General features: G+C 40.3%; 1 protein-coding gene across 3 annotated transcripts; it reads left to right on the top strand.

Annotated features, from left to right (window-relative positions):
• Positions 1-27192, top strand: wipf1b (WAS/WASL interacting protein family, member 1b). 3 transcript variants are annotated; one of them, XM_039784123.1, is made up of 10 exons: positions 3-145; positions 9935-10042; positions 19684-19786; positions 20633-20762; positions 21147-21311; positions 21684-22413; positions 23588-23688; positions 23863-24087; positions 24907-25020; positions 25465-27192. In XM_039784123.1, the coding sequence occupies exons 3-10, from the start codon at positions 19727-19729 to the stop codon at positions 25515-25517; spliced, it is 1578 nt and encodes a 525-aa protein (XP_039640057.1). In that variant the 5' UTR covers positions 3-145; positions 9935-10042; positions 19684-19726; the 3' UTR covers positions 25518-27192. The 3 variants fall into 3 exon arrangements, with proteins under 3 accessions (XP_039640059.1, XP_039640057.1, XP_039640058.1); XM_039784124.1 differs by lacking the exon at positions 3-145 and adding an exon at positions 280-466; XM_039784125.1 differs by lacking the exon at positions 9935-10042 and having other exon boundaries at positions 1-145.
• Positions 27193-27701: the final 509 nt, after the last annotated feature.

Below are 27701 nucleotides of genomic sequence, written 5' to 3'. Positions count from 1 at the left end.
GGCCAGTTTAGCTGGCCGGTCTGTCTGCCTGCCAGTCCTCTGCAGACTTCAGGATTGGCTGCACAGAGCTCATCAACACCAACCACAGCATATTCACGATCGATGGAAGAATATTAGCCGTGCACGGCATTTCATACTTACAGAGGTACGTCAAGCAAAACGTTATCTGCAGTTTTGGTCTAAGTTTTGGGTTTGTGTGCGTGTGTGGGAAATAGCTTCAGTGAAGCGGAAACCGTGACACCCGAGTTCGGTTTTACAAGCTAAAAAAGAAGTTGTCATCTTCCAGAAAGCAGCTGGGACTGAGTCCAGCAGTGATGGCGAACGAATTGAGACGAACTGTTTAAGTTCGCCGTCTAAAGGCATTTAGTCGGTTACAAACGTCTTGCAAACTGGTACAGGGCTCTGGCAGGGGTTTTGGCAACCGGCCAAGGTTTGTCCTTTCTTCCACCCACAAATGATGGTCAATGTGAGTCTTGTATTAAGTTTTTTTTTTTTTTAAACTCTCTGTGTTTTCATAAACTACTCTGTTGTGAGGATGTAGCTTGTCACATGTTGTCAAGATGAACATAAGGCATGTGTTTTGAGTTGTGTGGGGTTTTTTTCCCCCAAAAGGAGAGAGTAGAGAAATAGCTGGGGGAACAGACTGCAGTGTTTTCACATATTTGGGTTTTCTTTTCAAAGAGCTTTGTAGGGAGTAGGGACCACTGGTGGGTATACACACACACACACACACACACACACACACACACACACACACACACACACACACACACACACACACACACACACTAAGACATGCTCTTGACTTCAGCTGGACATTTCATTCACATCATTAATAACATGAAGTCAGAAAGTTAAGGAAAAGTCATTACTGTGTGTGTGTGTGTGTGTGTGTGTGTGTGTGTGTGTGTGTGTGTGTGTGTGTGTGTGTGTTCCCAACCTGTTTGACGGAATGCCATTTGGCTCTAAGCACTCGACTCTCAGTCCATGCACTTGAATAGACTCACACTCTAAGGCTGAGCTACTTCTGTAAACATTTAGTTTATAGACAACTGCTTGCTTTGAATGGAGGAATTCAGAGTTTACACATGCCAATATGACAGAGGCCTGTCCACTCATCTTCAGAGCAGATAGAATAGACGGGAGAATCAGGATGACTAAAATTGATTTACACAAGTTAAGTCTGTGTTTGGCAGTCATAAGTGAAGTTTTGACTGACAAGGTGTGACTATATTGACAGTCAAGTGTTCAGTACAGTTAGTCACTGTTAGTTTGTCAGTATGTTTCCTGTTCACTTTTACAAATGCTAATATGGTTTGTTCAATTAAATAGATGTATCCCTTTAAAAATGAGCAAAGATGTTGTTGTGTACTGCCATAGATTCTCTGGAGGTCTCACTGAGCCTTGTTCAGCACCAACAACCACTAAAAGATGCCGTTTTTATTGCTATGTGGGGTTCTGGCCTGCTTATCATGAGAAGTTTGGGCTTTAGTTTCTTAAATGCATTGTGACATGAGGAACCAGGAGGAGATACTGCCACCCCACACTACTAGGCCTACTATTTACATAAAGTCACTTCATTTTTTTCCCACAAAAAGTTAACAACTAATTTCACTTCATCATTATGTCTTTGTGACTATGTGACTTACTGTAAGAGGATCTTAAAGCAAAAGATGGGAATGTTTTGGGTTGCGTTTCAGGCTTTCTCCTGGCTCAGAATGGGCTGGGGGTAGGCGGGACACATATTAAGCGTTTGGGTCTGGGGGTCTCTCTCCAGGAAATTTTGAGAAATTACTTAATTTCTTGCACACTGATAAATTTTTACGCACCAATTTATGGTGAAAATGTCTTTTGTATTTGTATTTTTATTTATGTGTGTGTGTGTGTGTGTGTGTGTGTGTGTGTGTGTGTGTGTGTGTGTGTGTGTGTGTGTGTGTGTGTGTGTGTGTGTGTGTGTGTGTGTGTGTGTGTGTGTGTGTGTGAGAGAAACATTTCAAATGTAAAAGGAAAAGGATCAACTGCACCAAAACACGGAAGTGGACAACTATTTACCGGGACTACAAGAAGTTCTCAACCAGTTATGAAACTGTCTAAATGTATTACTGATGCCATATATCAGAGAGAGGGGAAGGGAGTTGACTGCTGGAAGTCAAAGACGTTTAGGTGCTTGTGATTTTCCTTTGGCGCTGGCTAAAACCTCTTTGGGGGGTGCCAAAAATTCCTCTATGCAGGAACAACCCTGTGTTTGCCCTGATTGACAGATTTCTCAGCTTATGCTCAGCCATGGTGGTTTCATGGTGGTGCTTTGACCTAAACCTTATATCAGGCCACAAAAAAGTCCCTATAGAAACCTATGGGTGACATAACTAATGCTTTGTTCATGTTTCTCCACATCCTGTGCTGTGAGTTCACCTTATCAAGCTCTTTTAGAGGAATAACATGCAATAATAAGGAATCTATGTATAGACTTGTGGTCTGCGTGTGTTTCTTCATATTTTGGACTGAGCTGGTTCCTGTGCTGGCTGCCACCCAGCAGCAGCTCTGTGCAGATTCTGTTCTTGGGATCTCATCAGTTTATGTTAGGGTTTCAAGTTGAAGTTTTGGACATTGCACAGCAGAGGAGAGCCTTGTTTACGTGATCATGTTGCATCTAGTTGTGTTCTCTCTTCATGGGCTTTGTCACAGAACTAGTTTTGGTTCTTTGAAGCTGTGAGTTCTTGGCATTCCTCGGGAGCTCAGTGGGACGAACCCTGTGTGGGTTAGGAAGTGAGGGGGCTGGGTGAATCTCAGCCACGTCTCCCTGCTCTTCAATTTATTCAAATATATCCTGCAGAGCTGCAAAGATTAATCAATTAATCAATGAGCTGTCAACTATTACATTAATCGCCACCTATTTTGATAATCCAGGGCTTGACATTAAAGGGATACGCCACCGTTTGTTGAAATAGGGCTTATCACGGTCTCCCCTAGCTGTAGCTAGGTGGGCCAACGCATTTTTTGTACATGCATCGCTTTAGTCCGGTGCAACACCGGCAGCGCAGCGAATAAAGCTGTCACTTGTGGCGATAGCAGCGTGCTTTGTGTGGATGAAGCTTTAAGTTAATTTGACTAATTTAACGTCTGGCTCTCTGCCTCGTAGCGTTACTACTCCACTGCTCGTTTGTCCGTCAGTTATTGTAAAACCTCAGCTCCGCGACTTGCCAGATTAAATATCAGGTAATAATCAACTGTAAAGTAGCTACACCTTTTTAAAAAAGGATCCCTTGGTAAATCAGCCTCTGCCTGGTAGAAAGTGAAAGAAGAAGAAAAAAAAAACATTAACACCTACATTTAGTGGCAAAATCCATTGTTATGTCTACAAAATTATTTTAGATATAGTAGAAGTTCAAGTCACCACTACCTCTGGTGATACACTGCACACCGGCGTGCAACGTATTACTTTGTATTATGAGTCTGGAGATCCTTTTTTCTTGTTGAAGGGGAAATCTATTGTTGGGACACGTTTGTTTCAACTGAATTTTATTAGTGTTGATAGTGTTTGGATGCTTTCAACGCTTTGTTCGAATTCTGCATTAGCAAAACACAAAAAAATTATAAAATGATAAATCTTTACCCGGACAAGTGACTTTTGTGCATGGACGAGTGAAACGTAAATGTACTTGTCCAAAGGACAAGTGCATCAAAAAGTTAATGTTGAGCCCTGTAATCACTTTGAGCCATTTTGAGTCAAATCTCTGATTCCAGCTTCTTAAATGTGAATATGTTCTAGTTCTCGTTAAATAATCGTTAGTTGCAGCCCTAATATCTTGTGTCTTCTCTTGAATTGAATTCATCATTTCCTACTATGCATTCAAAGTTGAACAGGTAACGTGTAAAGAGACTTGCAACACTACTTAAGCATGTTTTGCGGTCAGAGGATAGCATGTGCATTTGTTTAGCGCGCGTGGGTAGTAGTAGTAGAAACATAATGCAACACTGTGCTCCCTCATGTCCTCCGCTCTGTTTCCTGTGTAAAGCATGTGATCCTGACCTCTCTCTGTCCATCCAACACTGAAACTCATGACCATGTGCCTCATGTGTTGTGAATGCAACAGGTCAAAGTCACCAACAGCCACAGCCATAATTTAAACACAAATGATGTATGTGGCCAGTATGTCTGAAAGTCGTAAAAAATGCTATTGGATTTACATTTAAAAAGATATGAATACCAAAGGGATGTGGTTGTTGCTCATTTTAATTTTTCCCTATACCACCACTACATTTTAACTATATGAGTAAACCTGTAAAAACCGGGTTTCCACGGGGTCTTAAAAAGTCTTAAAAAATCTACAATTTCAAAATGTTAGACCTTAAATTTGCTGTAGTATTGTGTTCTAGGTCTTAAATAATTTTTAATAGGTCTTTTCCTACGTCCATGTAACGCTACCTCTAATGCTCTTTTTTTATGTTTTCCGTGGTGTTGTAGTTCTTTCTTTCACTAGTGAAAAATATAATTTTGCTGTATTACGACCAGTGACGGACTGGGAACAAAAAATGGCCCTGGCATTTCCAAGCACCAGCGGCCCACCGGTGGGGGAGGGGTCGCAGATAGAACTTTTGATGCACGGAAAGAACACGCACTTTTGATAGCCCCAGTGATGGTGAACGTAAACTCCCAGGCTATAAACAACTGCACCAAAATATATATATATATATATATATAAGAATAAATCATCAGAGCCAGCCGCTCCATAATAATATAATATTCTGAAGTAGCCAAACTTGCTGTACCTACAGTCCCTCCTGCAGCATTGGTCTCCATCTCTGTTGCTTTTGGTAATCCACATACAGACCCACAGTAGGCTTGTTGTTCTGTGTTGGTTAGTTCCATAGATTCGTTATCCATGTCTATCTCTTCATCCTCCTCTTGCTCGTTCTGTTCTTCCTCTTCCTCATATTCCTCACTGTCCTGTCTTGTCTTTCTCCCTGGTGTGCTGGCTCAGATGCGTCGCTAACATGCTAGCAGTATTAGCGCTAATGCTAGCTGAAGCTGCACTTGATGATTTTAAAAACAATGCAGCATTTTTCAACGTCAGCCAACAGTGCTCTCTTATATTTCTCTCTCTTTTTCTCTGCCCCCCCCACCCCCCTTGTGTTGTTTGATGCCTAGATTAATTTTTTTGTCAACAGTATAGCTTCCAACTTCGAATTTTCAACTTCCAACAACCACGCTGACTATGACCATAGACAGTATAAAGACGCGATCTACTCGATTCTGTCTTGAAATTCCCAGAAGGCATTGCTTCATTTTAACTTTTGCAAACAAATATTCATATAAAAGAAATGCAGGTAGATTTGTTTTATTTCAAGCCATGCACGTTTACATTTTTGAACGTCTGATCTAAATAAGTAATTTTGCTACAAAACAATACAGACTAATGTAAAAGTTCGTGACCGTAGAGGGTAACCATGACTGTGATATCGAGAGACTCCTATGTGGTATAAATACTGATCAGATTACATTTCACTAAGTGTGAAGGATTTGGACAAATTTGGCTATAGTTAAACCAAAGAGCTTTATTATTGATGCTTGAAAGGAGGCCGAGAGAAATTATATGGGCCTCTGTTTACAATTAAGTGGCCGCATGGCTGTGACAATCATGCGGCTCTCTGATTGGCTGGCCGGCCCAAACGCCAGATTATCAGTCCGTCATTGATTACGACTACAACTGAGACCAACATGCAACTTATATTGCAGCTTTCGTGTTATTGAGTCTCTTTAGGATCGTACCATAAAACAGATTTTATTCTTCAGCTATGGGGTAAGTAAGTTTAGCGATACTTGGCTTGAAAAAACTGAATTAAGGGCTTAGCGTTTTAAATTATACAAGTAAAATGACTATAGTGAATATAGTCTAATGAATTCTCAGTTAGAAAGCTTCAAGCACAGCCAGAGGGAAGCTGATATACGTATTAACACAGTAAAATGACTGTGTTTCTTGGCATTTGAATTCAACTTTTTTATGTTTCAGAGTCAGTTTTCACACAGTCCAAGCACTTGAAGGACGCTTTGTTGCATCTCTTCTTTGGCCTACAGTGAGTCATATGTGGTGTGATGTGTGATCACAAAGCATCTTAAGTGACTGACTAGCCTGCAGGCGAGCTGCACTAATGTTCATGTGACTATGACATGATGACAGGATGGGGGACATATCCGTTCTCTTCTCTTCTCCTGTCTTTAGTCAGTCACCTTTTTGTAGTCGTTTAGGATAACGAATCTAATGAATGTTGCCCTTTTTAGATCTGTGTTTATGATGTGGAGTCATACTGCCCCATTCCAGGTTCAGTAGTGTGAAAACGCCAAGAAACCTTTAAAGCCGATGACATTACTTCATAGTCTGTTGAGACACTGGGACTGATGGTGATGTCAATGGATAACAAAAAGGAAGTACTGAAAATATTGAGACACAACCTGGCAACCCTGTTGGGCATTAGGCTGTAGTTTTGATATGGTGGAAACTGTAGAAGCATATAGGCCTGAGATGGAATGATATTTGATATTTTTGCCCTTTCCACAATACATTCAGTGTTTGCAAGTAACCGATGCTTTAGCATTCCAGTCAACAACCTTATTTGTACCTCTGCAAGTGTCCTTTTGTTGGCCTGAAAATACAAATTGTGATGTCATACTTGTGTTAAATAAGTAGTTTTGATATTTTTAAAAAAAATTTGCCTCTGCTTTCTGCCGGGGAGTTAGATTAAAAAAAATTTCAGTTCCACTCTCATATCTGTCAGTTAATGAAGCTACAGCCAGCAGACAGTTAGCTTAGGACAAAGACTGGAAACCATGGGAAGCAACTAGCATGGCTTTATCAAAATGTAACAAAATCCGCCTTCCAGCACCTTTTAAAGTTCACTAATTATTAGTTATATCTTGTCTTTTTTTTCCAAAACAAAAACCAAATTGTGAAGTTGTGAGTGTGGTCTTCTTATCCAACTCTCTGCCACAAAGTGACTGGGTGTATTTCCCTAAATGTCGCGCTGTTTCTTTTAGGGCTGTGAATCTGGCGATACAATACGTATCACGATACATGGGTCACAATTCAATATATTTCGATACTGATATTGGGATTTTTTTTTTTTTTAAGTATAATTTTAGAAAAACTAATATTTAAAAAAAGACATGATGTGCATAAAAGTCAAAGAAGTTTACTTTAGGTAAACAATTCAGTACACAGAAAATCAAACTGCCAGTTTGGGATTGTGGTTCACACATTCTTAGTGAGCCAATTTTGATATGCTAAAGTAGGCCAAAGTTCAGCCATAGCTACGTTGTTAGCTTCTAGCAAAAAGTCAGGCACGGCTAGGCACTGCTAGGTACTGCTAGGCAAGGACGCTAGTGGTGCGTCTCAGCATAGCCATCTCGCAGTAGGGGGTTTAAACACAACATAAACGTGAACCACTTTCTTATATGAATATTTTTGCATGTCAACTAATAAAAAACAAAAAACGATATTGTGTTTTTGAAAATCAATAAAGTATTTTTTTTAAGCTGACTTATTGATTCATCTCAGGCATCATACCAAAAAAAGAGATCTGCATTTCAGCATAAAGTCACAGACACTGAATACAATAATGATTGCTTGACATCTCTGCTTCTGCTTTTCATTATCGATTTAATCTGACGATTATTTTCTGGAGAAATCGTTTGGTCTCTAAAATGTCAGAAAATGTCCATCCCAGTTTCTCAAAGTGAATCGTTGATGTCTTCAATTGTATTGTTTTGTCAGTCCAAATCCCAAAGATATTTCGTTTTAATATATTAAAAAAAGAAAAGTAAATCTCCATATTTTAGGGAGCTGAAAACAGACTTTTCTGTCAATTTGCATGAAAAATCGATTATCAAAATATTTGCCGATTCTTTTTCCGTCAATCAACTAATGGACTTATCATTGCAGCTCTAGTTCAATCAACAAAAACGGAACATTATGACTCTTACTCGATTCAAGATTTGACATTTTGTCTGTCTCGTTCTATATTTTAACAATACAATAATGGTAAGCTCTGTGTTTTCGGAAACAACTGATTTCTGAGAAATAAACTTTAGTTTTTGTTTTTTTTTTACTTTTTAGGCGGATGTGGAATTATGTTTGGCTTTTGGATGTTCATTTCATTCTCAGTCATTTTTACCAGTATCAGTTCCAGTACGTGCAGTGACTCAAAAGGCTCTTGTAGCTTACATTAAGTTCCTGGTGCACATTTGTTTTGTGCTGAGCCTAGGTGCTGACTTAACAGTGTGAGCATGTTTTTCTTGATGCAGTAGCCAATTTTAATGGCCTCTGTGGGGAACACTGGCCCTTTTTTATGGTTAACTGAAGTACCAGCTCAGACACGTTTTCCCCCTCCCTGGAGACTAGAGCCTGGTAAAGAAAAACAGCTGAGTACAGGGGAGAAAGCCAAGGTGTCTCTTGAAGACGCAGCTCTGGTGCCGCCGTTGGCCAGAAAGAGGAGACGAGAGAGAGTATTGAAGTGCAGCCGATGGTGGGTTGGCAGGCCGCCGCTTACTGTGTTGCGAGGCAGGAAATGTGACACGGAGAGCACAGGAAGTGGCTGCTGTGGAGCTATGCTAACCCTTTCGTCCAGCAGCTTTAGGGGCTGGGATCAATTCACTTTCAGTTAAATATAAGATGTTTTTTATTTTCTATCAATAAACCTGAGGGGATGGCTGTTTTTTTCCATTTTTTAAAAGTTTAGTATTTCTTTTAACATGTGATATTTTAAGGCCTTCTCATGTCTAATATATTTCAGAATGCATGCAAGGAAATCCACTTTCTGACGTCGATGAATTCCAACTAAATGAGAAATTTGAATAGAAACCAATGCAATTTAGAAGTACACAGAAAACTGCAACACTCTGCCTCTTTCTATTCATCTTTTACTTCTCCATTGTGGTCGTCAGTGTGTGCATGTTTTCATACACAGTCATGAAATGATAATCAATGGTCACTGTTTCTCATAGTTAAAAAAAAAATCCAGATGAGTGAACAGTCACTTATTTGCTCTGATGTCTATCCTTTTAACATTATGGGCTCTCTTTTTCTTTTCTTCCTCCCAAGTGTAGTACATTGTGTAATCAATCATGATCTCAGACGTTACTGACGTTTGAGTAAGTGATGCATGGTTTATCTGACGTGTATAGTAATTTGATGTCAAAATGTCCCAAAAAAACAAACCAAAAAAAATCCGATTTTGATTAAATTGAAAGTAAATGATGACGACGATGACCACAGATCATCTCGTTGCTGTTTGGCCCGGCGGATGTCTGCACCTTTCAATGCAAACAACGTTTTTGAGAAGAATTGTCTATGAATTTGACATGAAAACATGCGTTGGCTGTAGTTTTGTCATCCATGGCAATACTGGTGCATTAGTGTGTTAGTTTAAAAACAAATAGTCATAATTTATAATAATGAATAAAACCACAATGAAGTTTGCAATCAGTTGTTGTCTTTGATTTAATGCATTTGTCACTGATTACGCCTATTTTTGTATATATTGTATTTTATGTAAATATGTGCTGTAAATCTAACAAAATAAAAATAAATGATGTAAATGTAAAGCTTTTTTATTATAAGCGGATATAATTTAGGGCATTGTTCAGCCTTGTACACCGCATTCTGGGTATATATTTTGTTGGACTGCTACTTGAATGACTGCAATGATCTCCACATAATATCTGCCAGGGGGTAGATTTATATTTCCCCATCTTGTAAAACCTCTCCAGGTGGGGAACTGAAAAAGAGGAAGTGGCGTGTGCTGTATATAAGGTTTGTGTGTGTTGAAGTGGAACTTCTCTGAATGTTAGTTTAGAGGAAGAGGAATCAAGAAGTTGTACAGCAAATGTTTTTTTAAGATTTTTAGATAATGCTAATCTTCCGCTTTTTTCTGTTTTCAGCTGTATGTGGCTGCTCTTCAAATTTTGCATTTTTATGAGGAATGAACTAAGGTGCTTCTTCTACTGTCTTCTGAACATACTGCTGATTCTTCTATGGACACAGATTGAGTAAGTATATTTTTTGCCACTGAGAGATTCGGTTTTTTTTACCATGTTGTAGAAGTAGAACAAAAACATTTCTGCGAGGTGTCTTTTGGTGACAAGAAATCTGTTATTTTCCCTTTTGCAATGTGGTTATGATGAAATGTTGTGTTAAAAAAAGACTGCTGATGCATAGAGGACTGCAGCCCAGCCTTGTTTAAAACCAAGTGAATTTGTTTCCTGTGTGTAAAGCTGAAAGGATAAGGTGATTAATCATTTAGCTGATTGAAGCAAAATATATCTTCAGCTATTTTTATGATGCAGTCGGTTGTTGTTTTTTCAAATGCTAACATGACAAAAGTTTGAAGTGAGTATGAAGTGGGAAACTAGCTCGCTCAACTCTATTATAAGATGAGAAATGGGAATAACGCTTTGCCTATTCAGGCTTCCTTTACATTCCATTACAGAGCAGGTTGTCTTTGTTCATAAACATCCTGTGAATGTGTCTGTCAAGCTAAATAAAAAAATAAAAAAAGTGTGATTATGATAAGGTCTGGTGATAAATTATCAGCAGAGTTCAAAATGAGCATTGTCCACCAGCCAAATGCTGGTAGATGTGCTTCACTTACCCACCAGAGAAAAACAATGGTAATCTATTGAGGGGCTGGTAAAATTTGAAATGGCTGGTGAATGAAAAGTAAATTTTGAACCGTGATTATTAGTCCTTAAGGAGACAGTTCTTAACTAACGCCCCGCTCCACGGATGTTAATGAACATTTCCCTTCTGAAGGTCCGCATTGTTGTGTTGTTTAGAGGAAGACAGGGAGAAATGTGGAAGGTGGTTAAATGACATGTTGCTCAGTGATTTGGTGACTTTTAGAATCTATAATACATGTGTGCAGGAACCTCTTCTAGTCTGCTGAAACCTTATCCATATTTAATCATACTTAAGTCACATCTGGTCACACAGCACATATATCAAGGAAACGCACACGCACACAAACAATCCTTTTCAAAAATAAATCCCTCAGTTACATAATAAAACAAATACACAGGGGCTTTTCTACAGAAGACACTCATCTGGGAACGTTTCTGTTACAAAATGTATTCGGCATTAACTTCTTTATTTGAAGAAAGGTAAAAAATAACCTGCTGAGTCGAAGGCTAAAACAACCGCAATAGAACCACATCTGTTGCCTGATTGTGTGTGTGTGTGTGTGTGTGTGTGTGTGTGTGTGTGTGTGTGTGTGTGTGTGTGTGTGTGTGTGTGTGTGTGTGTGTGTGTGTGTGTGTGTGTGTGTGTGTGTGTGTGTGTGTGTGTGTGTGTGTGTGTGTGTGTGTGTGTGTTGTGTGTGTGTGTGTGTGTGTGTGTGTGTGTGTGTGTGTGTGCGTGCATGTGAACACACCACAGGATGTTAGCTTAGCCACTCAGCACTGTTCCTGCACAGCCGAAACATTTATTACTAAACTGAGCTACATTCAAAATGGCTAAAATTACCTTTTAGCACTGTCTCATGTTCACAATCAACTCAGATTTTGAGCTTTGTAATGACGAGCAGCACTATGAATTTTTCTTGATAATCTCCAGAGGAGACAGGCATAGATATGTTGTATTGAAATGTTGTTAATTGTTGAATTACACAAAGTGGGTTTGATTTGTCTCGTTTCTGGAACCTTAACGTTAACTGTTGAGCTGTCTGAGAGCTTGGGTGGAGTTGAGTCAAAAGTGATGGCAGGTTTTCCACTTAATGATATCCCACTACCACCCACCATCACCCCTTTAAAAACCACAACATGTTTCTACATTGAACCATCGAATCTTTTTATTGTTATTCTAAGCTACTTTCCTAAGATCTTTTATAGTTACGCTTTAGCTGCTGATTTTGAATGTTTATTTTATCATTTTACCTGTGATCCCCCCCCCCCCACTCTTGAAAGTCAGACCGTCTTAAATATCTCTTTAACCCAGTTTTGCACAGTAATCTAAAACCCAGTGCTCTCTAACCCGGTGCTCTCTGAACAAGGCTTTTCCCACCACACACCGCAGCAGCCTTAGTCAATATGATATATGGCTTTTGTCATAAAATGAGCATTTTGCCAGTGTAAACACAGCCAATTTGGGTTTACTATCAGCGTTCCTCAAATAAGCCAACAATGACGGAGACACACGAACAATGTCTGTTGTTGTCACTTAACAAGCTGTGATACTGAAACTGTCATATTTTACTTAAAATAGCCTCCAAAATGTCGAGCGTGTGAGTGTGTGAGCGTATGCTTTAGGCGTGTGCAGTAAGTCTAATGAGGTTGAGGAGCACAGCAGGTATAGTGGCAGGATGAAGAAGCCTTTTTATGACTATTTTAAACTGAAACGTGTGTGTGTGTGTGTGTGTGTGTGTGTGTGTGTGTGTGTGTGTGTGTGTGTGTGTGTGTGTGTGTGTGTGTGTGTGTGTGTGTGTGTGTGTGTGTGTGTGTGTGTGTGTGTGTGTGTGTGTGTGTGTGTGTGTGTGTGTGTGTGTGTGTGTGTGATGGTCTCTTCAAAGGATCCACACCCTCATATTGCCTTCTCTTTCTCCCCCTCTAACTCTTTGTCTGTCAAAGGGGTCATTGTAAATGTTCAGCTACTATTAGGCTCTGAGAGAGAGAGTGAGTTATATAATTATCCTGTTCACTCCACACATTATTATATCTGATGTATTTAGTCGTTGTCGTTGTTGTTGTTTATATGTATGTTTGTACTTATGCTTTGGCAACACAGATGTATTTTTTTGATATGCCAATAAAGCAATTTGAGAGAGAGAGAGAGAGAGAGAGAGAGAGAGAGAGAGAGGGTTGTGTTGTGCATTTTAAATGTCAACACAGGCCTGTTTCTTTGGCGGAGGTTTATTCCTTTCTGCATTCACTCCAAGCTCCTTTAAGTATCATCAGCAAATCTGGCACCAACTGACAGTCGACTCATAAATAGACTCAGTTTGCAGTTTTTTTTAGTCATTACATTTGGTTTTTATTTTGAAGAACATTGTACAAATGTTGTTTCCGAGGTTGACAACTGTCAGCTAGGAGGGTTTTTTCCATTACTGGTCTTACATCTGCAGTTGTGTCAGTGTCATTTCATTACTGCTGCAGGAAATGAGTCGATGTGCTGCTCTCCATATCCTGATCAAAACTGTGAAAGCGACTCCGTTATGTTTAAACAAACTTCCTCATAAACTAAAGGAAGACTTGACAGTTTTCAGTCTCAGCCCTCATAATGATCCGACTACCCTTTTTAAGATTATATTTTCAGTATAGTCAGTATATTTTAAAATGCAATGGAGTACCCTCGGTATAATGTGATGGAGATAAAAGTTCTTGCCACAGAGGGTTCAGTCGTGGAGGAGGCCAAATAGAAATTTCTGTAGTTGTCAGCACAGTGGAAACATGCACATGTGCATTTGGCTTTAAATCTTAAAATCTGCCGGCGCGGCTTCAACAGCAAGCTTTTGTGGAGAACTACTCTGTTGTGAGTGACGTTTTCCTGTTCAGGTAATGTTTATCTTAATTAGCCCAAACCTCACCCCGACCAAGGTTGGTTTAATTTTCCTTAACTGAAATATGACTTAAAAAATATTGACAGATTGTGGCTTAGTGATTGTTGTTACAAGAGTAATACTTGCTGATTGACAAATGACAATAACTGGCTACTTTACTCTGCTTTATACATAAAATTGTGATGTTAGGACTAACTTGAATTTAAGATTAGTATATGAATGGTTTGATGCCTGTTGAGTAGGCATCATACCATTCAAAGCTCCGGCATGTATCCTGAGAAATTCTAGCCTCAATCTGTAGAAATTCATCATTATACTGTATTATGAGAAGCCTCCTAGGCCAAAATTGAATACTTCACTTGCACATACATGGATACTTTACTTGCACATACTGTACATTGATACTTCACTTGTGCATACATATGTACGTTACTTACTTGCATAAGATGTATGTATGTATGTATGTATGTATGAGGTCAGTGGTTGGGGAGGATGGTGGAGTGCTTAAACACAGGACTTTCACTCATGAGGTCAGGGTTCAAGTCCAGTCCAAAACCAAACGTCAGTTTACTGACCTAGGGACTTATTTATTGCTTACTTAACTTTTGTTACAAACATACTTATTTTTCCCAACTTCATCTCAGCACTTTACATCTGGCAGTTTTTGATACTCAACTATTGTTTTCCACAGCTGTTGCAATGGATTGATCACAGAAGGAGTTATGAGCAAGCAAAGAGACCGCTTTACCTGAGCTGCATTATTGACTGCCATATTGCATTTTGCCTCCACCTGTCTCAACCTCTTCATTTATGTTATTGGCGGTTGGTGTGCCACCTTGTTGTAAAACTTCAAGTTAACATTACAGAGTTGGGATAAATAAGTAGGTTTTTTACGAAAGTTAAGTAAGTTAAGAAATCCATAAATCCATTGCAGCAGCTGTGGAAAACAATAGTAGTCAAGGAGCAAAAATTAGACGTAAAAAACAGATGTAATATAGTTGGGATAAATCAGTATGTTTGTTACCAAAGTTAAGGAATTAATGTCAGTAGGTCCGTATATTGACATTTGGTTTTGGACTGTACTTGTACCCCGACTTCCAGAGTGAAAGTCCTCTGTTTATGCGTTCCACCATCCACCCCAACCACTGACCACATGCACATACACACATACTTATGCACACATACATAAATACTCACACATGTTATGCATGCATGTGCACGTAAAGTATATATGTATGCGCAAGTGAAGCATATATGCCCAAATGAAGTATATGTGTATGCGCTACTGAAGTATGCACGTATGTGCATGTGGTTAGTACCAGTATATATGTATGTGCAAGTGTTGAGTACCAGTATATATGTATGTGCAAGTGTTAATACCAGTATATATGTATGAGCAAGTGAAATATATATGTATGTACATGTGCAAGTGTTTAGTACCAGTATATATGAATGTGCAACTGCCGCTGGGGCAGATGAACTAACGCTAGTCTTGTTACTGTAAGTAGGCTACATTAAAACCTTCGTGAGTTAAAAGACAATACTCTCACCTGTGTAGACCGGCATAAACATGTAGAAAGCGATATTTCAATCTGCTCTGTCTGCTAAGTACACTCTTGTCCACCGCACTGTTTTACGCAAACACAGCTCTACTCTGCAAATAGCAATTTTTTACAAAACAAGCTAAAACAAAAGCTGTCGGTTTGTAGTCTGTTTATCTTAGTTTGCAGGGAATCTTGAAATTTGGACAAATTCTTATAAACTTAAGCTGGCTGAAGAAACCATCCTCTCCGCTGGAGCGTTAAATATGGATGCATTATAAGACCAAAACAAATTCATGTGGTTACTTAATATGCACGTGAATGACGCAATCGTTATGTTCGTGTTCTTCATTCTTGATAATGATGCTGGTTGTGTTATTATTTTGCTACAGCATCGTTTCATTGAAAATGAGGCATACAGGACCTGCTTATCAGTCCATTCATCATTAAAGCTGGGCTTTTCCACAACTTTTCGCTTCAGGCTCCTTGACAGTGATATTTTTGTCAGCCCATTTTCCACCAATCAGGACGCTGCATACTAAAACCATGTTTCCATAATCATAATAATATACAATAATAATAATTACAAGGTCCTGATTATGAGAAAAAAAATGTATCAAATGTTGCTATGGAATAAAATTACAGATTCCCTGGATATTACATTTTGATGTGATGTCATAATAAAATTTAATGTTGACATGGCACACTAATAAACAATACATTTTGCAAAGGGCACTTTTCATCAAAAAGGTTGCCGACCCCTGCTGTAGAGTATGCTTATGTTTAATTGAATTATAATATTTATAAATTCTGAGGGTTTTAATTACAGGGCCTGTGTATTATTAAATAACTTCAGGCACATTATTTTGTACATGATTTTTGTAAATGAGTGAAGCCAGACTTTAATCTTCTTTAATCTGTCAATTGAAATGTGACCTCTACAAATCTGTAACGTAGGAATCACAGACTGATTTTCCATGTTCTTCAGCTTCCCCTTATTGTTATTCAAGCTTCTTATGTATTCTACTTTAGTGTTGGCACACACAGACATCCCACACGTCCATAGCCTAACCCTAACCCATGAAAAATAGCATGTCTTAGCTCTAACACTGAGGCATTGTGTGCATCTTGTCCTGTTTATTGGCTCACACTCAGTGTTCAAGCTTATTTTTTGTGGCTTTTTTCCATCATGGTTCATTTTGGGAAATTATTGACGGTCATATTAACGATGAATGTAGACCGCTTGTCTTTAATAAGACCTTAACTGGCCCATGAATTATCAGTATGTGGGATATTCTGTATTAGGATTAGGTTAGTGTGTTTTGATATTGCTGTACCAAAAATGCATATTAGTCTGTGCAGGACACCGCTGGTGTAATGGAGATAAGGTTGTTCAACTCAACAGCATCACAGAGGCAGCAGCATCATGTGATATCTACATAAGTTCACATTTATATATACTATACAGAATTTCAGCTAAAAATATTATATATGAATTATATTGACGCCTTTTAAGACTACTACTTAAAGCCATGCTCGCGGCTCTGTGTGCACAGCAGTGCCTTGAACTAAATGCGATCAATAGCATGACAACATGCTGGCAATAAAAATGCTAATGTTTAATGTTTTGATACACAAAGCCTACACTTTGTAGTATAGCAGTAGAGGTGAATACAGCATGTTGTAAGCAGTGGAAACTAGAAACTAATGAAGAAAGAGATCAAATCTCAGCATCAGTTTGTTGTTGCAGGAACAGTTGAGATTAGATGACACTAAAAGGTCACCAGGTGAAACTGGCAGAGACTGAGAAAAGACGGCTGATAGGGGAAGCAAGGATGAACGTCAAGACGGTGTACACAAAATTACAAAATGCATTCACTAAATGGATGAAGAGAGTGAGCACAAGGAGGAAGGAAGAGAAAGGCGATAAACAAATGCAGTGTGAAGGAGAACAGTGGGGGGTGGGATGCACGTTTGAGAGAAAGAAAGTGAGCGAGAGGAGGACGATGTAAAAATGATGCGCAGCTGAGATGTAGAGCTATTATCATCCTGGCAGCCGGATGACTGCGGTGCTGGAGCCGCATGGCGACTTCCTGTTTGTCAGCAGCATACAGGAAGTAAGAGGCCCCTAGAGAGGTGTGTGTGTGTGTGTGTGTGTGTGTGTGTGTGTGTGTGTGTGTGTGTGTGTGTGTGTGTGTGTGTGTGTGTGTGTGTGTGTGTGTGTGTGTGTGTGTGTGTGTGTGTGTGTGTGTGTGTGTGTGTGTGTGTGTGTGTTGTGTGTGTGTGTGGTTAGGTTTATCTTTACAAATATCCCTGAACAGTGTCAATGAATTTGGCTTTAACAATAAGCATGGCATCATTGATATAATATTCTATGCCTATTCTATTCTGTGTCTATGCCAGTTACACTAGTCACTATTCCAACATGTGTGTGTGTGTGTGTGTGTGTGTTTTTTTGCCGTTCGATCTAAACCCTTTGGGGGTTGACAGAAAACTACCTAAATATCTACTCTGAATTCTTGTGTATTGGTCTGTGTACCAGACCCTGCAGTGGGGAAGTGTTGTATCTGACTCTTCTTGTGTCGGTAATGGGGTTTAGCAGACTGTTTACCTTGTATATAGGTTAATTTGTTGGGCTGTTATATGCAGGTTGTATTTTTTTTAAGCCACACTTCATTTTGAAAGTGAATTTTGAGCTTCAACACAACAGTTCTTTGAATAAGTCCAGAGTATATTTACATAAACATTTTTGCAGAGTGCAACAAGTATAATAAAGGTCCCGTGGCATGAAAATTTCCCTTTATGAGTTTTTTTTTTAACATTAATATGAGTTCCCCTAGCCTGCCTATGGTCCCTCAGTGGCTAGAAATGGCGATAGGTGTAAACCGAGCCCTGGGTATCCTGCTCTGCCTTTGAGAAAATGAAAGCTCAGATGGGCCGATCTGGAATCTTCCCTTTATGACGTCATAAGGGGAAAGGTTACCTCCCCTTTCTCTGCTTTGCCCGAGAATTTGGCCCGCCCATTAGAAAGAGAGAGACATCATGGCTTGCAAACGAGCGAAGCATGGCAGTTGGTCAAGGCCACACCCCCACCCTCCACCTTGCCCCCCCCTCTCCTCCTCAATAGCATTTAAAGCTACAGACACAGAAATGGCACATCCTAAGGAAAGCTCATTTTGGGACTGGCTCGTAGGGGCTGTAATTCTGCACCAAGATAACATAAGAAACAGACTTCAGATACAGTATTAGGGGACCACTGAGGACTATATAAAAGCATCCAAAAAGCAGCATGTCATAGGACCTTTAACAATACTTATTCGTATTAACAATTATCAGAAAAGCACCAATTCCCAAGGGCATTAACAAAAAAAAGTCAACTCAGCATCTTTGCTGCTCTGCACATTACATGCAGTAACATTTATTATACGTCTTTCATTGCCAGTAAGCATTTTATTCGTTTGTTTATGCTCGGACTATACTATACAGATAGTACTGTTAGTCCCTCCAATGTTGTGAACACACCCTGCCATATTGTAAGAAGCTGCAATTTTTATTTGAATCCCTGAAATTTCTCCATGAATAATAATCAAATTGGAAGAATGCTTTGCCTGTTGTATCGGCTGCTGTTTTATCATATTTATACAAATAAACAATTTCTGAAGCACAAAAACAATCCACAATCTCAACAGTAGGAAGAGGCATACAATCTCTGACACTCCCCTATACATTTTCTGAACGGTTGTTTCGAACCCTAAAGATGTGTCTAGGCTGTTGCAGGAGCTAGAAAGCCCTGATTTGTTGCATAGCGGAGGTGTGATGAACAACCACCATAGCTCAGTGTGATAATCTGTATTCAGCAAAACACTGCTCAAATGAATCAGAATCAGAAACGTATGTATTCGAGTAAGTTCCACTTACAAGGATTTTGCCTTACATAAACATATTAAACATGCACACGAAATAAACTAACCATAAATACAGAAACAAATATGTACTGTATAACTGTTTAACATTAAGAAAAAAGAGGCCGTATGGTAGGGCTGCTCGATTATGGAAAAAAACATAATCACGATTATTTCGGTCAATATTGAAATCACGATAATTTGACACGATTACTCGTTAACTTCTGGAAAGATGTTGCAATTATTGAACTTAAAAAACAGTGGAAAAAGTTAAATAAACCAACAGTAAAAAAACACATACAGCTGTGAAATTTGGGCTCCAGGGTGGAGGGAGAGACAGAGTCTGGTCCGACTGCTTTGCAGGGTTTTTGTTTTTTAAACAGCCAACGTGTATTTAAGGAAGTGAAATGAACAATTATGACCACTGCTTCCTGTGAACAAAATGTGTCAATCAATGTGCACGCTACACAGCACGAGAACCACTGCAGGTTTTGCATGAGAAATGTCCATCCGAGAATATTTTTGTTGTCTGTCTGTACTGTGAATGGAAGATAACGTTCGGGTTTATGGGGACACCCTGGAACTGTCTCAACAAGGACCCCAGTCAGCACTGCACCTGCCAAAAACATCTCCCAATACCAGTTTCTAATTTCTATTGCTCTGTTTTATTAAGTGTGTGTGTGTGATCTTTCCTCCAGGGTGAGGCGTCCAGTGCAGATAGTGTAAAGTGGAGAGAGGAAGATGCCAGGCCCTCCTCCCCCACCACCCCCAGGGCCTCCACCTCCTCCCACCTTTGCTGTTGTAAGTCATCCTAGCTGTCTGTCTGTCTGTCTTTCCGTCTTTCCGCCCCCAGACAGATGCTGTCCTCTTGACCCTTCTCAGCAGAGACACCTTGTGGAGAAATCATCTCATAACATATCTTTACCTGTTTTGACTGTGTGATCTTAAAGTGCTCATATTATGCTTTTTGGCTTTTTCCCTTTCCTTTATTGTGTTATATATATTTATGTGCACGTTATAGGTTTACAAAGTGAAAAAGCCCAAAGTCCACCCCAAAGGGACTCTGTTGGAGGGACATCTCCAACAGAAAACACTGTTCACAAACTGCTCCAAACAGCTCTATTGTAGTCCAGCCTTTACTTCAGAGACAAACGCGTGTCACTTTGTAACACACCTTATAATGCTCGCCTAGCTGCTAGCGTGGCACAACCTCATGCTCTGCTTCTGACTGGCTAGTAGTCCTTACCTAGGTACTGCACGTGAGCGACTCCCAACAAAGATGGAACAGAAGTGAGATGCCTCACTCTGTAGCTAAAACAGAGAGCTCAATACACAGGGTGAAAAGAGGAGCTGCAGCAATGTGCAGTACAACAAAAATATGGTGTTTTTTGATAATTAAACCATGTAAACTGATATAACCTCTGAATAGCATAATATGAGCACTTTAAGTGTTCTCCGCTCTCTTCCGGTTGTCTTTCATTCACCGTTTTACCTACACACTCTGTCATCCCTAATCCTATTAGAGTTTAAATTGATTTAACACACCGAGATAAAAAAAAAAAAGTAATTATATATTTTCCCTATTTCTGGGTGTTTTCTGCAGCTCTACACTGTCATAGTGAGTGTCTACGTGTGTTTGTGTTTCAGGCCAACACAGAGAAGCCAAATCTAAAACGTTCAGAGCAGCTTGGAAGGAACGCTCTGTTGTCTGATATCTCTAAAGGGGCCAGATTAAAAAAAGCTGTTACCAATGATCGCAGTGGACCTTTCCTGGACAGTAAGTCAAGGCCTCTTTAACAACACTCATTACTGCTATCTTTACTGTCCCAAGAAAGGAAAGTTAAGTTTGTAGCCAGGTTGGTCACACTTACTTAGTCATATGGCTAAGATTAAAACAACAGCAGGGAAATAAAACAAGTCACTATGACACAGTACAACTCCAGACACCGACAATATGAAACTGTCCTAAGTTTACTGGGGGAAAAAACTCATGGAGGGGTGGTTAAAGGACTAGTGGGACGCAATGATTACTGCACCCCCACTGGCCAGGATACCCAAATCACATCTTTATCCAAATGTGCAGCAAAACAGAATATATTAAATGTAGAAAATGTATCCTGTAAATGAACAGTTAATTCAACATTTTTGTTCATCCCCTTAGAACCCAAAGGAGGAGTCGGTGGAGGCGGTGGAGGCGGCGGCGGAGGAGGAGGTGGTGGTGGTGGAGGAGGAGGAGGAGGAGGTGGCGGGGCTCCTGCTGGTTTAGGAGGCCTGTTTGCAGGAGGGATGCCAAAACTGAGATCTGCGGCAAACAGTGGTAAAAATGGTAAAGAAAAATTCCTTTAAAATGTTGTTTGCGTTTTCTCCTCGTTCCTGCGTGGGTTTCCACCAGGTGCTCCAGTTTCCTTCCACAGTCCAAAGACTGGTTGTGCAGGTTAGGTTCATTGGTGACTCTAAATTGTCCCATAGGTTTGAATGGTTGTCTGTCTCTGTGTGTCAACCCTGTGATTGACTGGCGACCTGTCCAGGGTGTACCCCGCCTCTCGCCCAATGTCAGCTGTTAATGGCTCCATCCCCCCTTTGTGACCCTCAATGATAAGTGGGTATAGCTAATGGATGGGAACACAGAAAGCACCGCAGTTAGTAACATCTTTAAAATATTTATTTTTTCAATTTTTGTAACTTTTCTCTCCTCCAGACTCAGGACCCAGCCGAGGACCTGTGTTCCCACCAGGAGTCCGCTCTGGTGGGCCCACCCCCTTCGGTGGTGGTGGAGGCTCCGCTGGCCCCCCTAAACTCCCAGGGGCCCCTGCTGCTTCCCGTAGCAACGCCCCTGATCTTCCCAAGGGCCGGCCAAGTTTCTCATCCAGACAAGACACTCCAGGAGGCCCCCCTCCTCCTGTACCCAACACACCTCGACCAAACCAGGGCTTCCAGCCTCGTGGGGGTCCACCTCCGCCGTCACTTCCTGGAGGACCCAGGCCCAGCCCAGCTTCTGGACCTCCACCTCCTAGTGTTTCACCAGGGAGGCACGGACCTCTCCCTCCCCCACCAGGAAGCTCCGCAACTGGGCCAAGACCAGGATTCTCTGCACCTGCTCCTCCACCCCCAAGCAGCGGCCGACCCTCCTTACCGCCCACTCCTGGTGGGAGGCCTCCACTTCCTGACGACCGACCCCCCCCACCACCAGCTCCTCTGGGGGGTCGTCGGCCATCTATGCCACGCGATGTGCCCCCTCCTCCTCCCTCTGTCAACTCCAAGCCTTCCTCCTCTGTCTCTTCCTCCCCTGCCCCTCGTTCCTCAGTGGGTGGGGGCGCGCCTCCTCTCCCGCCAGGCCGACCGGGCCCCCCTCCTCTCCCACCCTCCCCAGCTGGAGGGGACGACCACAGCACCCCTCGTCTGCCCCAAAGGAACATATCACTCAACAGGTACGGGTAAAGTTTTATTTGTTTCTGCCGTTAATGGATGAGTTGCATTAAAGCCAGGCGTGTACACAGCATTTCCTATCAGGCATCGGATGCTGAATGTTCTTGATAGCCAACTACTTTGGCGGCTGTGTCAAAGTTTGCATAGATCCCAGTGTTTCCTCTATGTTGATTTGACCGTGGCGGCCCCCCACGGCAACATTTCTGCCCCCCACGCTATCAGAAATAGGGCTGCATTGTTAGAGTGCATGTCGGAGAATACCGCGGTCACTCTGCAGAAAAAGGGAGAAAGGAAAAAGAGACGCTGTCCGGATGATAAGCCAGTTGAGATTGTGTGTGTGTACGTCCTTGAGAACTGGAAGTCGTATAACTTATGTTGTCCGTTCATTTAAGCCTGGTCTTTAAATTTAAATTAAGTTAACTGGTGATTTTCGTTGTTTGTATTCTTCACCTGCTAGCTAAATTGCACGTGGCTGTTGATTCAATATAATAGCGATTGCTCAACGCCCTTGCTCACGTTTGTATTTTAAGTGCATTATTTACATGCTGAAGTAGTTACACTGCATTAAGATAATGTAATTAATAGTGGGTTTATTGTTATTTGCTATAGAATGCTTAGCCTCTATGTCAAGATCAAAGTTGGCCTATATAGTAACTCATAAAATACAGTTCAATCACAACTGAAAATATGCCTTATTGTGTGTTTGAATAGAGGTGATAAATATATTTGTTTGTGTTGCAGTGAAGTGTCAGTTCCGTTTCATGGGGGGGGTGTTTGGACCGCCACTGCTAAAAAAAAATCCTAAAGGAAACACTGAATCATTTAGTAGCTCTTATGTGTTGCTGCAGTTCACACATTATTCAAACTTCTTCTTGTAGCTTCTCTAAAAAAATAACAGTGCCCATTTAAAAAAACTTAAGTTGTTGTTGTAAAATAAAGTTACTTTTTGGGGGGAGCTGCTCATTGTGGAGTTGAGGCAAGTGAGGTATGTCCCACCTCAAATTTCATTCTGTATATTTGATTTCAAATATAGCAGTTTGTTCTTCAAAGCTGTAATGACATTTCAGAAGCAACGATGCAATGAGTGGCTCTTTCGGTAGTGATATTCTTTTCTTTTTCTTTTTTTAACCACAAATATTGTATAGTACAGTTGTAAGTTCTGTTTCTCCTTGCCAGCAATGGCCCAGCTCCACCACCTGCTCGGACAGGACCTCTCCCACCTCCACCAAACGAGAGACCGCCATCTCTTGGAAGGAACCCATCCTCCACACGCACAGGTGATTGATTAATTGAACTATGGGTTACCGCTGCATATAAACATGTGAAATTTTTTTTTTTAAACCTTTACCATTCAGATCAGGAGTTGCTCTAAATATTGTAGGGGAATGCAAGATTCGTGATGGAAGGTAATTTTAACGATAACATGTCAATTTTTATTTCTATCTCCAAAGGGCCTCTTCCTCCCCCTCCTCCCTCAGGCCGTAATGTAGGAGGGGGCAGTGTGAGGTCGTCACCAGCTCCTTCTCCTATTGGTCGGCCAGGCCCGGAGCCCCCTCGTGGGGGACCCGGCGGTAGACCTCCCCTCCCTCCAGACAGGCCGGGTATTGGAGGGTTCCCTCCTCCTCCACCACCCATGGGTAACGGCTTCCAAAACTCTCACCACAACCAGATACAGGGTGAGTAAAATATTATAGTATTTGTGGGGGAATGAAGAGTACACAATGTTATTTGTGGGACAAAAAAAAGCCTTAAATAAAATTAAATACGGTTTCTTTACTGTTTACATGTTTCTGGTGGTAACTTTGTATGAAGATAATAAACTCTATGCCTTGTAAAGGATTGAATGTCGTTTTCAAAGACTGTTCTGTCCCAGTCTAGAAGAGAAATCCGTTGCCCTCAGTGTTGTTTTTACAACATGAGTTCCAATGCGTTCAGCTATGGCAGAGAAACCCAGTCGCCTCCCGTGTGTGTTGTTTTTATCCCATTGAAGCAGGGGAGTAAGTTTGATTTGGAAGGCAGTATGGACAAGAAGTGACAATGGGTCCTAAAAGTCCTGCTCCAGAAAAATCTGACAGGTTTTAATCGTATTTCCTGAAGTCACAGTATTTTGTGACGTTGTAGTTTGTTGTACTGGGTATCACACTTTTAAATGACTGACTGAAATCTGTAAATTCAGTAATACAAGATGAAATTTTGGTTGAAATCAGTTAACACTTCTCATTTTGATACATTTGGAACTGATATAGGCACAACAAGAACAATTTTAGGTTATCTTACTTAATTTTCTTTCTTAATTATCTTTCTATACCGTATTAAGTTCTCTTCAAATTGCCCTGCACCTGCTGACTCCTGTCACTGTGTTCTAGAATAACCCTTTGAGCTCTCATTATGTTACTTATCTGTCTTTGCATTGTGTCAAAATCGGAACAATCCTGTTTAATGTGAGAAACACATTAAACAGACCCTCTGACCTTTTTATTTCTCTCAATTAACAGATGAGTGGGAGAGTCGGTTCACTTTCCATCCAGTGTCGGACCTTCCTCCACCTGAGCCCTATGTGCCCTTTCAGAAGACCTACCCCAGCAAGATTGGCAAGACTGACGGCAGAGGTCAGACCGACACACACACACACACACACACACACACACACACACACACACACACACACACACACACACACACACACACACACACACAAAACTTGTATCTCATATCACCAAATTGTTTGCCAGGAACTAAGAAAAAGAGCCCGGACTTCAGCTTGACAACAGTCACTGAGATTTCTCAACCAGTAAAATTAGCCATAAAATATAAAACAAAGTTTAAACATGAAAATTATTATAGCTGAAGTTACACAATTTGACCATTACACAATTTGATATACAGGTTTAAATTAGTTAATACAGACAAACAAATGGAATAGTACTGTCCGAGGTAAATACAGCTACAGTCCCAGTGGACTGGGACACAGTGCCACCTGGTGGAAGAACATTGAATCTACTCTGGGACGCTAAGGAAAATATTAACTCCTCTGTGTCTCTGCTTATTTCCAGGACCTGGTAAAAAGGAAAGAGGAGCTCCCCCTCTTCCTCCTATACCCAGGTGAAGAAGAGGTGGCAGCAAACACAACCCCTGGAACTACTTTCGCTGTTCCCCTGCCTGCCTCTCTCTTTCTCTCTCTCGGTTGCGCTCTTTGTGCTTTTACCTGCGGCATGTGGTTTCATCTGTGGACTGCAAAATGTAAAATGGACCTGAAGTATGGTTGACCAAGTTGAAATACAAACTCACAATGTGTAGTTTACATTATGCGCCTCTGTAGCAGCAGAATGGCCGCATTGAAAGACCAAAGCCTGTTTATACTCGGGTACACTCTGTTCAGATTAAAAGAAAGAAAGCCAGCCATGCTGTGGCTGCAAAAAAAAAACAAAAAAAAAAAACTTTTTTGCTGGGCTGTTTGACCTGGTTGCTGTGAGACAGAGATCACTTACGAACAACAATATTTTCATGAACCTTGATCCACATTGACTTTATTCCATTAACTAACCTTTTCATCCTTTGCTTACAGTGGTTGATAGATTCCCTAGATTGCTTGCTAGATAATGTTTTACCAACCAGCTACACATTTATAAAAGAATACAAAACTCTTACTTGACAAATAAACCAGCATTTGGCATGTAGCATGTGTGACTTTCCCAGCCTGTTTACGCAAGCACAGACAGCATTAGATAAAGGTAAATCATCATGTTATTGCAATATTGTTGTCAACATTGGAGTCCCAGGGTTACAGTGCAGGGCTTGTAATGCAACCAACCAGCTTGTGTTGACAAGCGGTTTGTCTCCTTTTGTCCCAGTGTTTTCCCTTGTGCCTTTTTCTATTCAGGATTGTATATTCAGGCTGCTTAAAAGAGTTAAGGGAATTAGCCTTGTGTGCCTTAAATTATGTATGTATGTTTGTTCAGATGGATTGGATCACATCTGCTGATGTAAATGTAAAAACCGAAGCAATACAGCAACTTGATTTCCACAACATCTAGAATACTTAGCATAGCAAAGTGTCTTAATTACAACATCAACACATAGAAAGACATGGAACCAAACTAAAAATGGCCACCGCTGCATAAAACATCAGGGGAAACGCACGTGTTTAATTTGCCAAAGCCACACGTGCCTTTACAGCATGTATATTTACATCTGTTTGTTTCTGTTGGAACCACTGAACGGTACTTTTCATTTGATTGTTAAATGTTAATGTGAGCATGCATGTAATGTTTTTGATTGACATTTTTTTAAAGGACATTGCGTGGTGTTAGGGCAGCATTTGTTTACAATACAAGTGATTCTTATTTTGCTGTTTTGTTAAAGCAGTGTTGACTATGAAGGGCATGTATGTCTCTGTATCGAGTGGTATTGAAGGACTGTAATATTTTAAGTTATGTTTCAGAACTGTGCAGTATTATAGTTAGTTTTTTTTGCTTCACCCAGCACTTCTTTGAATGGTCTTTTGTATGTGTGATGTATTATTATTATCATGTGTTGGTCAAAGAAATCTTTTCTTAACGACAATCATATGGGAGTAAACCTATTTACATCAATAAATAAAATGCTTTATGTGCTTTACCTGGGGTGAAATGCGCTTTTATAGGACGATACAGATACGTGTGCACAAAGGATGATCATTTCATCACCGGCAAGCAGATAAAGTGATTTATTATGTATTACCAGATAAAAAAAAAAAAGCATAATGTACATGTTTGTGCAATAAAGCTGGACAATACATTGATTCGACGGTGTGTCATGATATATAGGACATTGAGGTATTATGTTATATCATATGATATAGCGTAAGATAAAATAGATTTTAATAATCCCACACTGGGGGAATTCCTTTGTTACACAGCTCAAAAGAAAAATTCACACACATCAGATTAACACAAACACACAATAAATAGAGATAGGAGAAATATACAAAAAATAAGAGTAAAAGAATTAGAGAAAAATAGATTAAGAGTTATAATAATAGTAATATGTACACTATAAACACCCTTATATAAACAGACAGTATATATACACAGATATACAGATGAGTAAATTCCAGATGAATGAAATGGCATTGCACAGTAGGAGGTGACACGGAGTAATACATATATAAATATGCATAGTGCTGATTATTGTCAAGTGTGGCTCATGTAGCAGAACCAGCTAGCAGTGCAACATTATAATGTTGTATTAAAGAGTCTGACAACTACTGAGGGTGCAACAATCTGCTGCTGCTCAAGATACTCACAGTCTT

Source organism: Perca fluviatilis, chromosome 19 (assembly GCF_010015445.1).
Source record: "Perca fluviatilis chromosome 19, GENO_Pfluv_1.0, whole genome shotgun sequence".
Classification (NCBI taxonomy): Eukaryota; Metazoa; Chordata; class Actinopteri; order Perciformes; family Percidae; genus Perca; species Perca fluviatilis.
This window is presented reverse-complemented; position numbering and strand designations above follow the sequence as displayed.

Bases quoted from the DNA above. Each gene is read 5' to 3' on its own strand.
- wipf1b (XM_039784125.1), top strand. From the start codon at position 19,727: ATGCCAGGCCCTCCTCCCCCACCACCCCCAGGGCCTCCACCTCCTCCC. The intron at 23,689-23,862 runs GTGATTGATTAA...CTATCTCCAAAG, and splicing joins CCCATCCTCCACACGCACAG to GGCCTCTTCCTCCCCCTCCT. The intron at 24,088-24,906 runs GTGAGTAAAATA...CTCAATTAACAG, and splicing joins TCACCACAACCAGATACAGG to ATGAGTGGGAGAGTCGGTTC.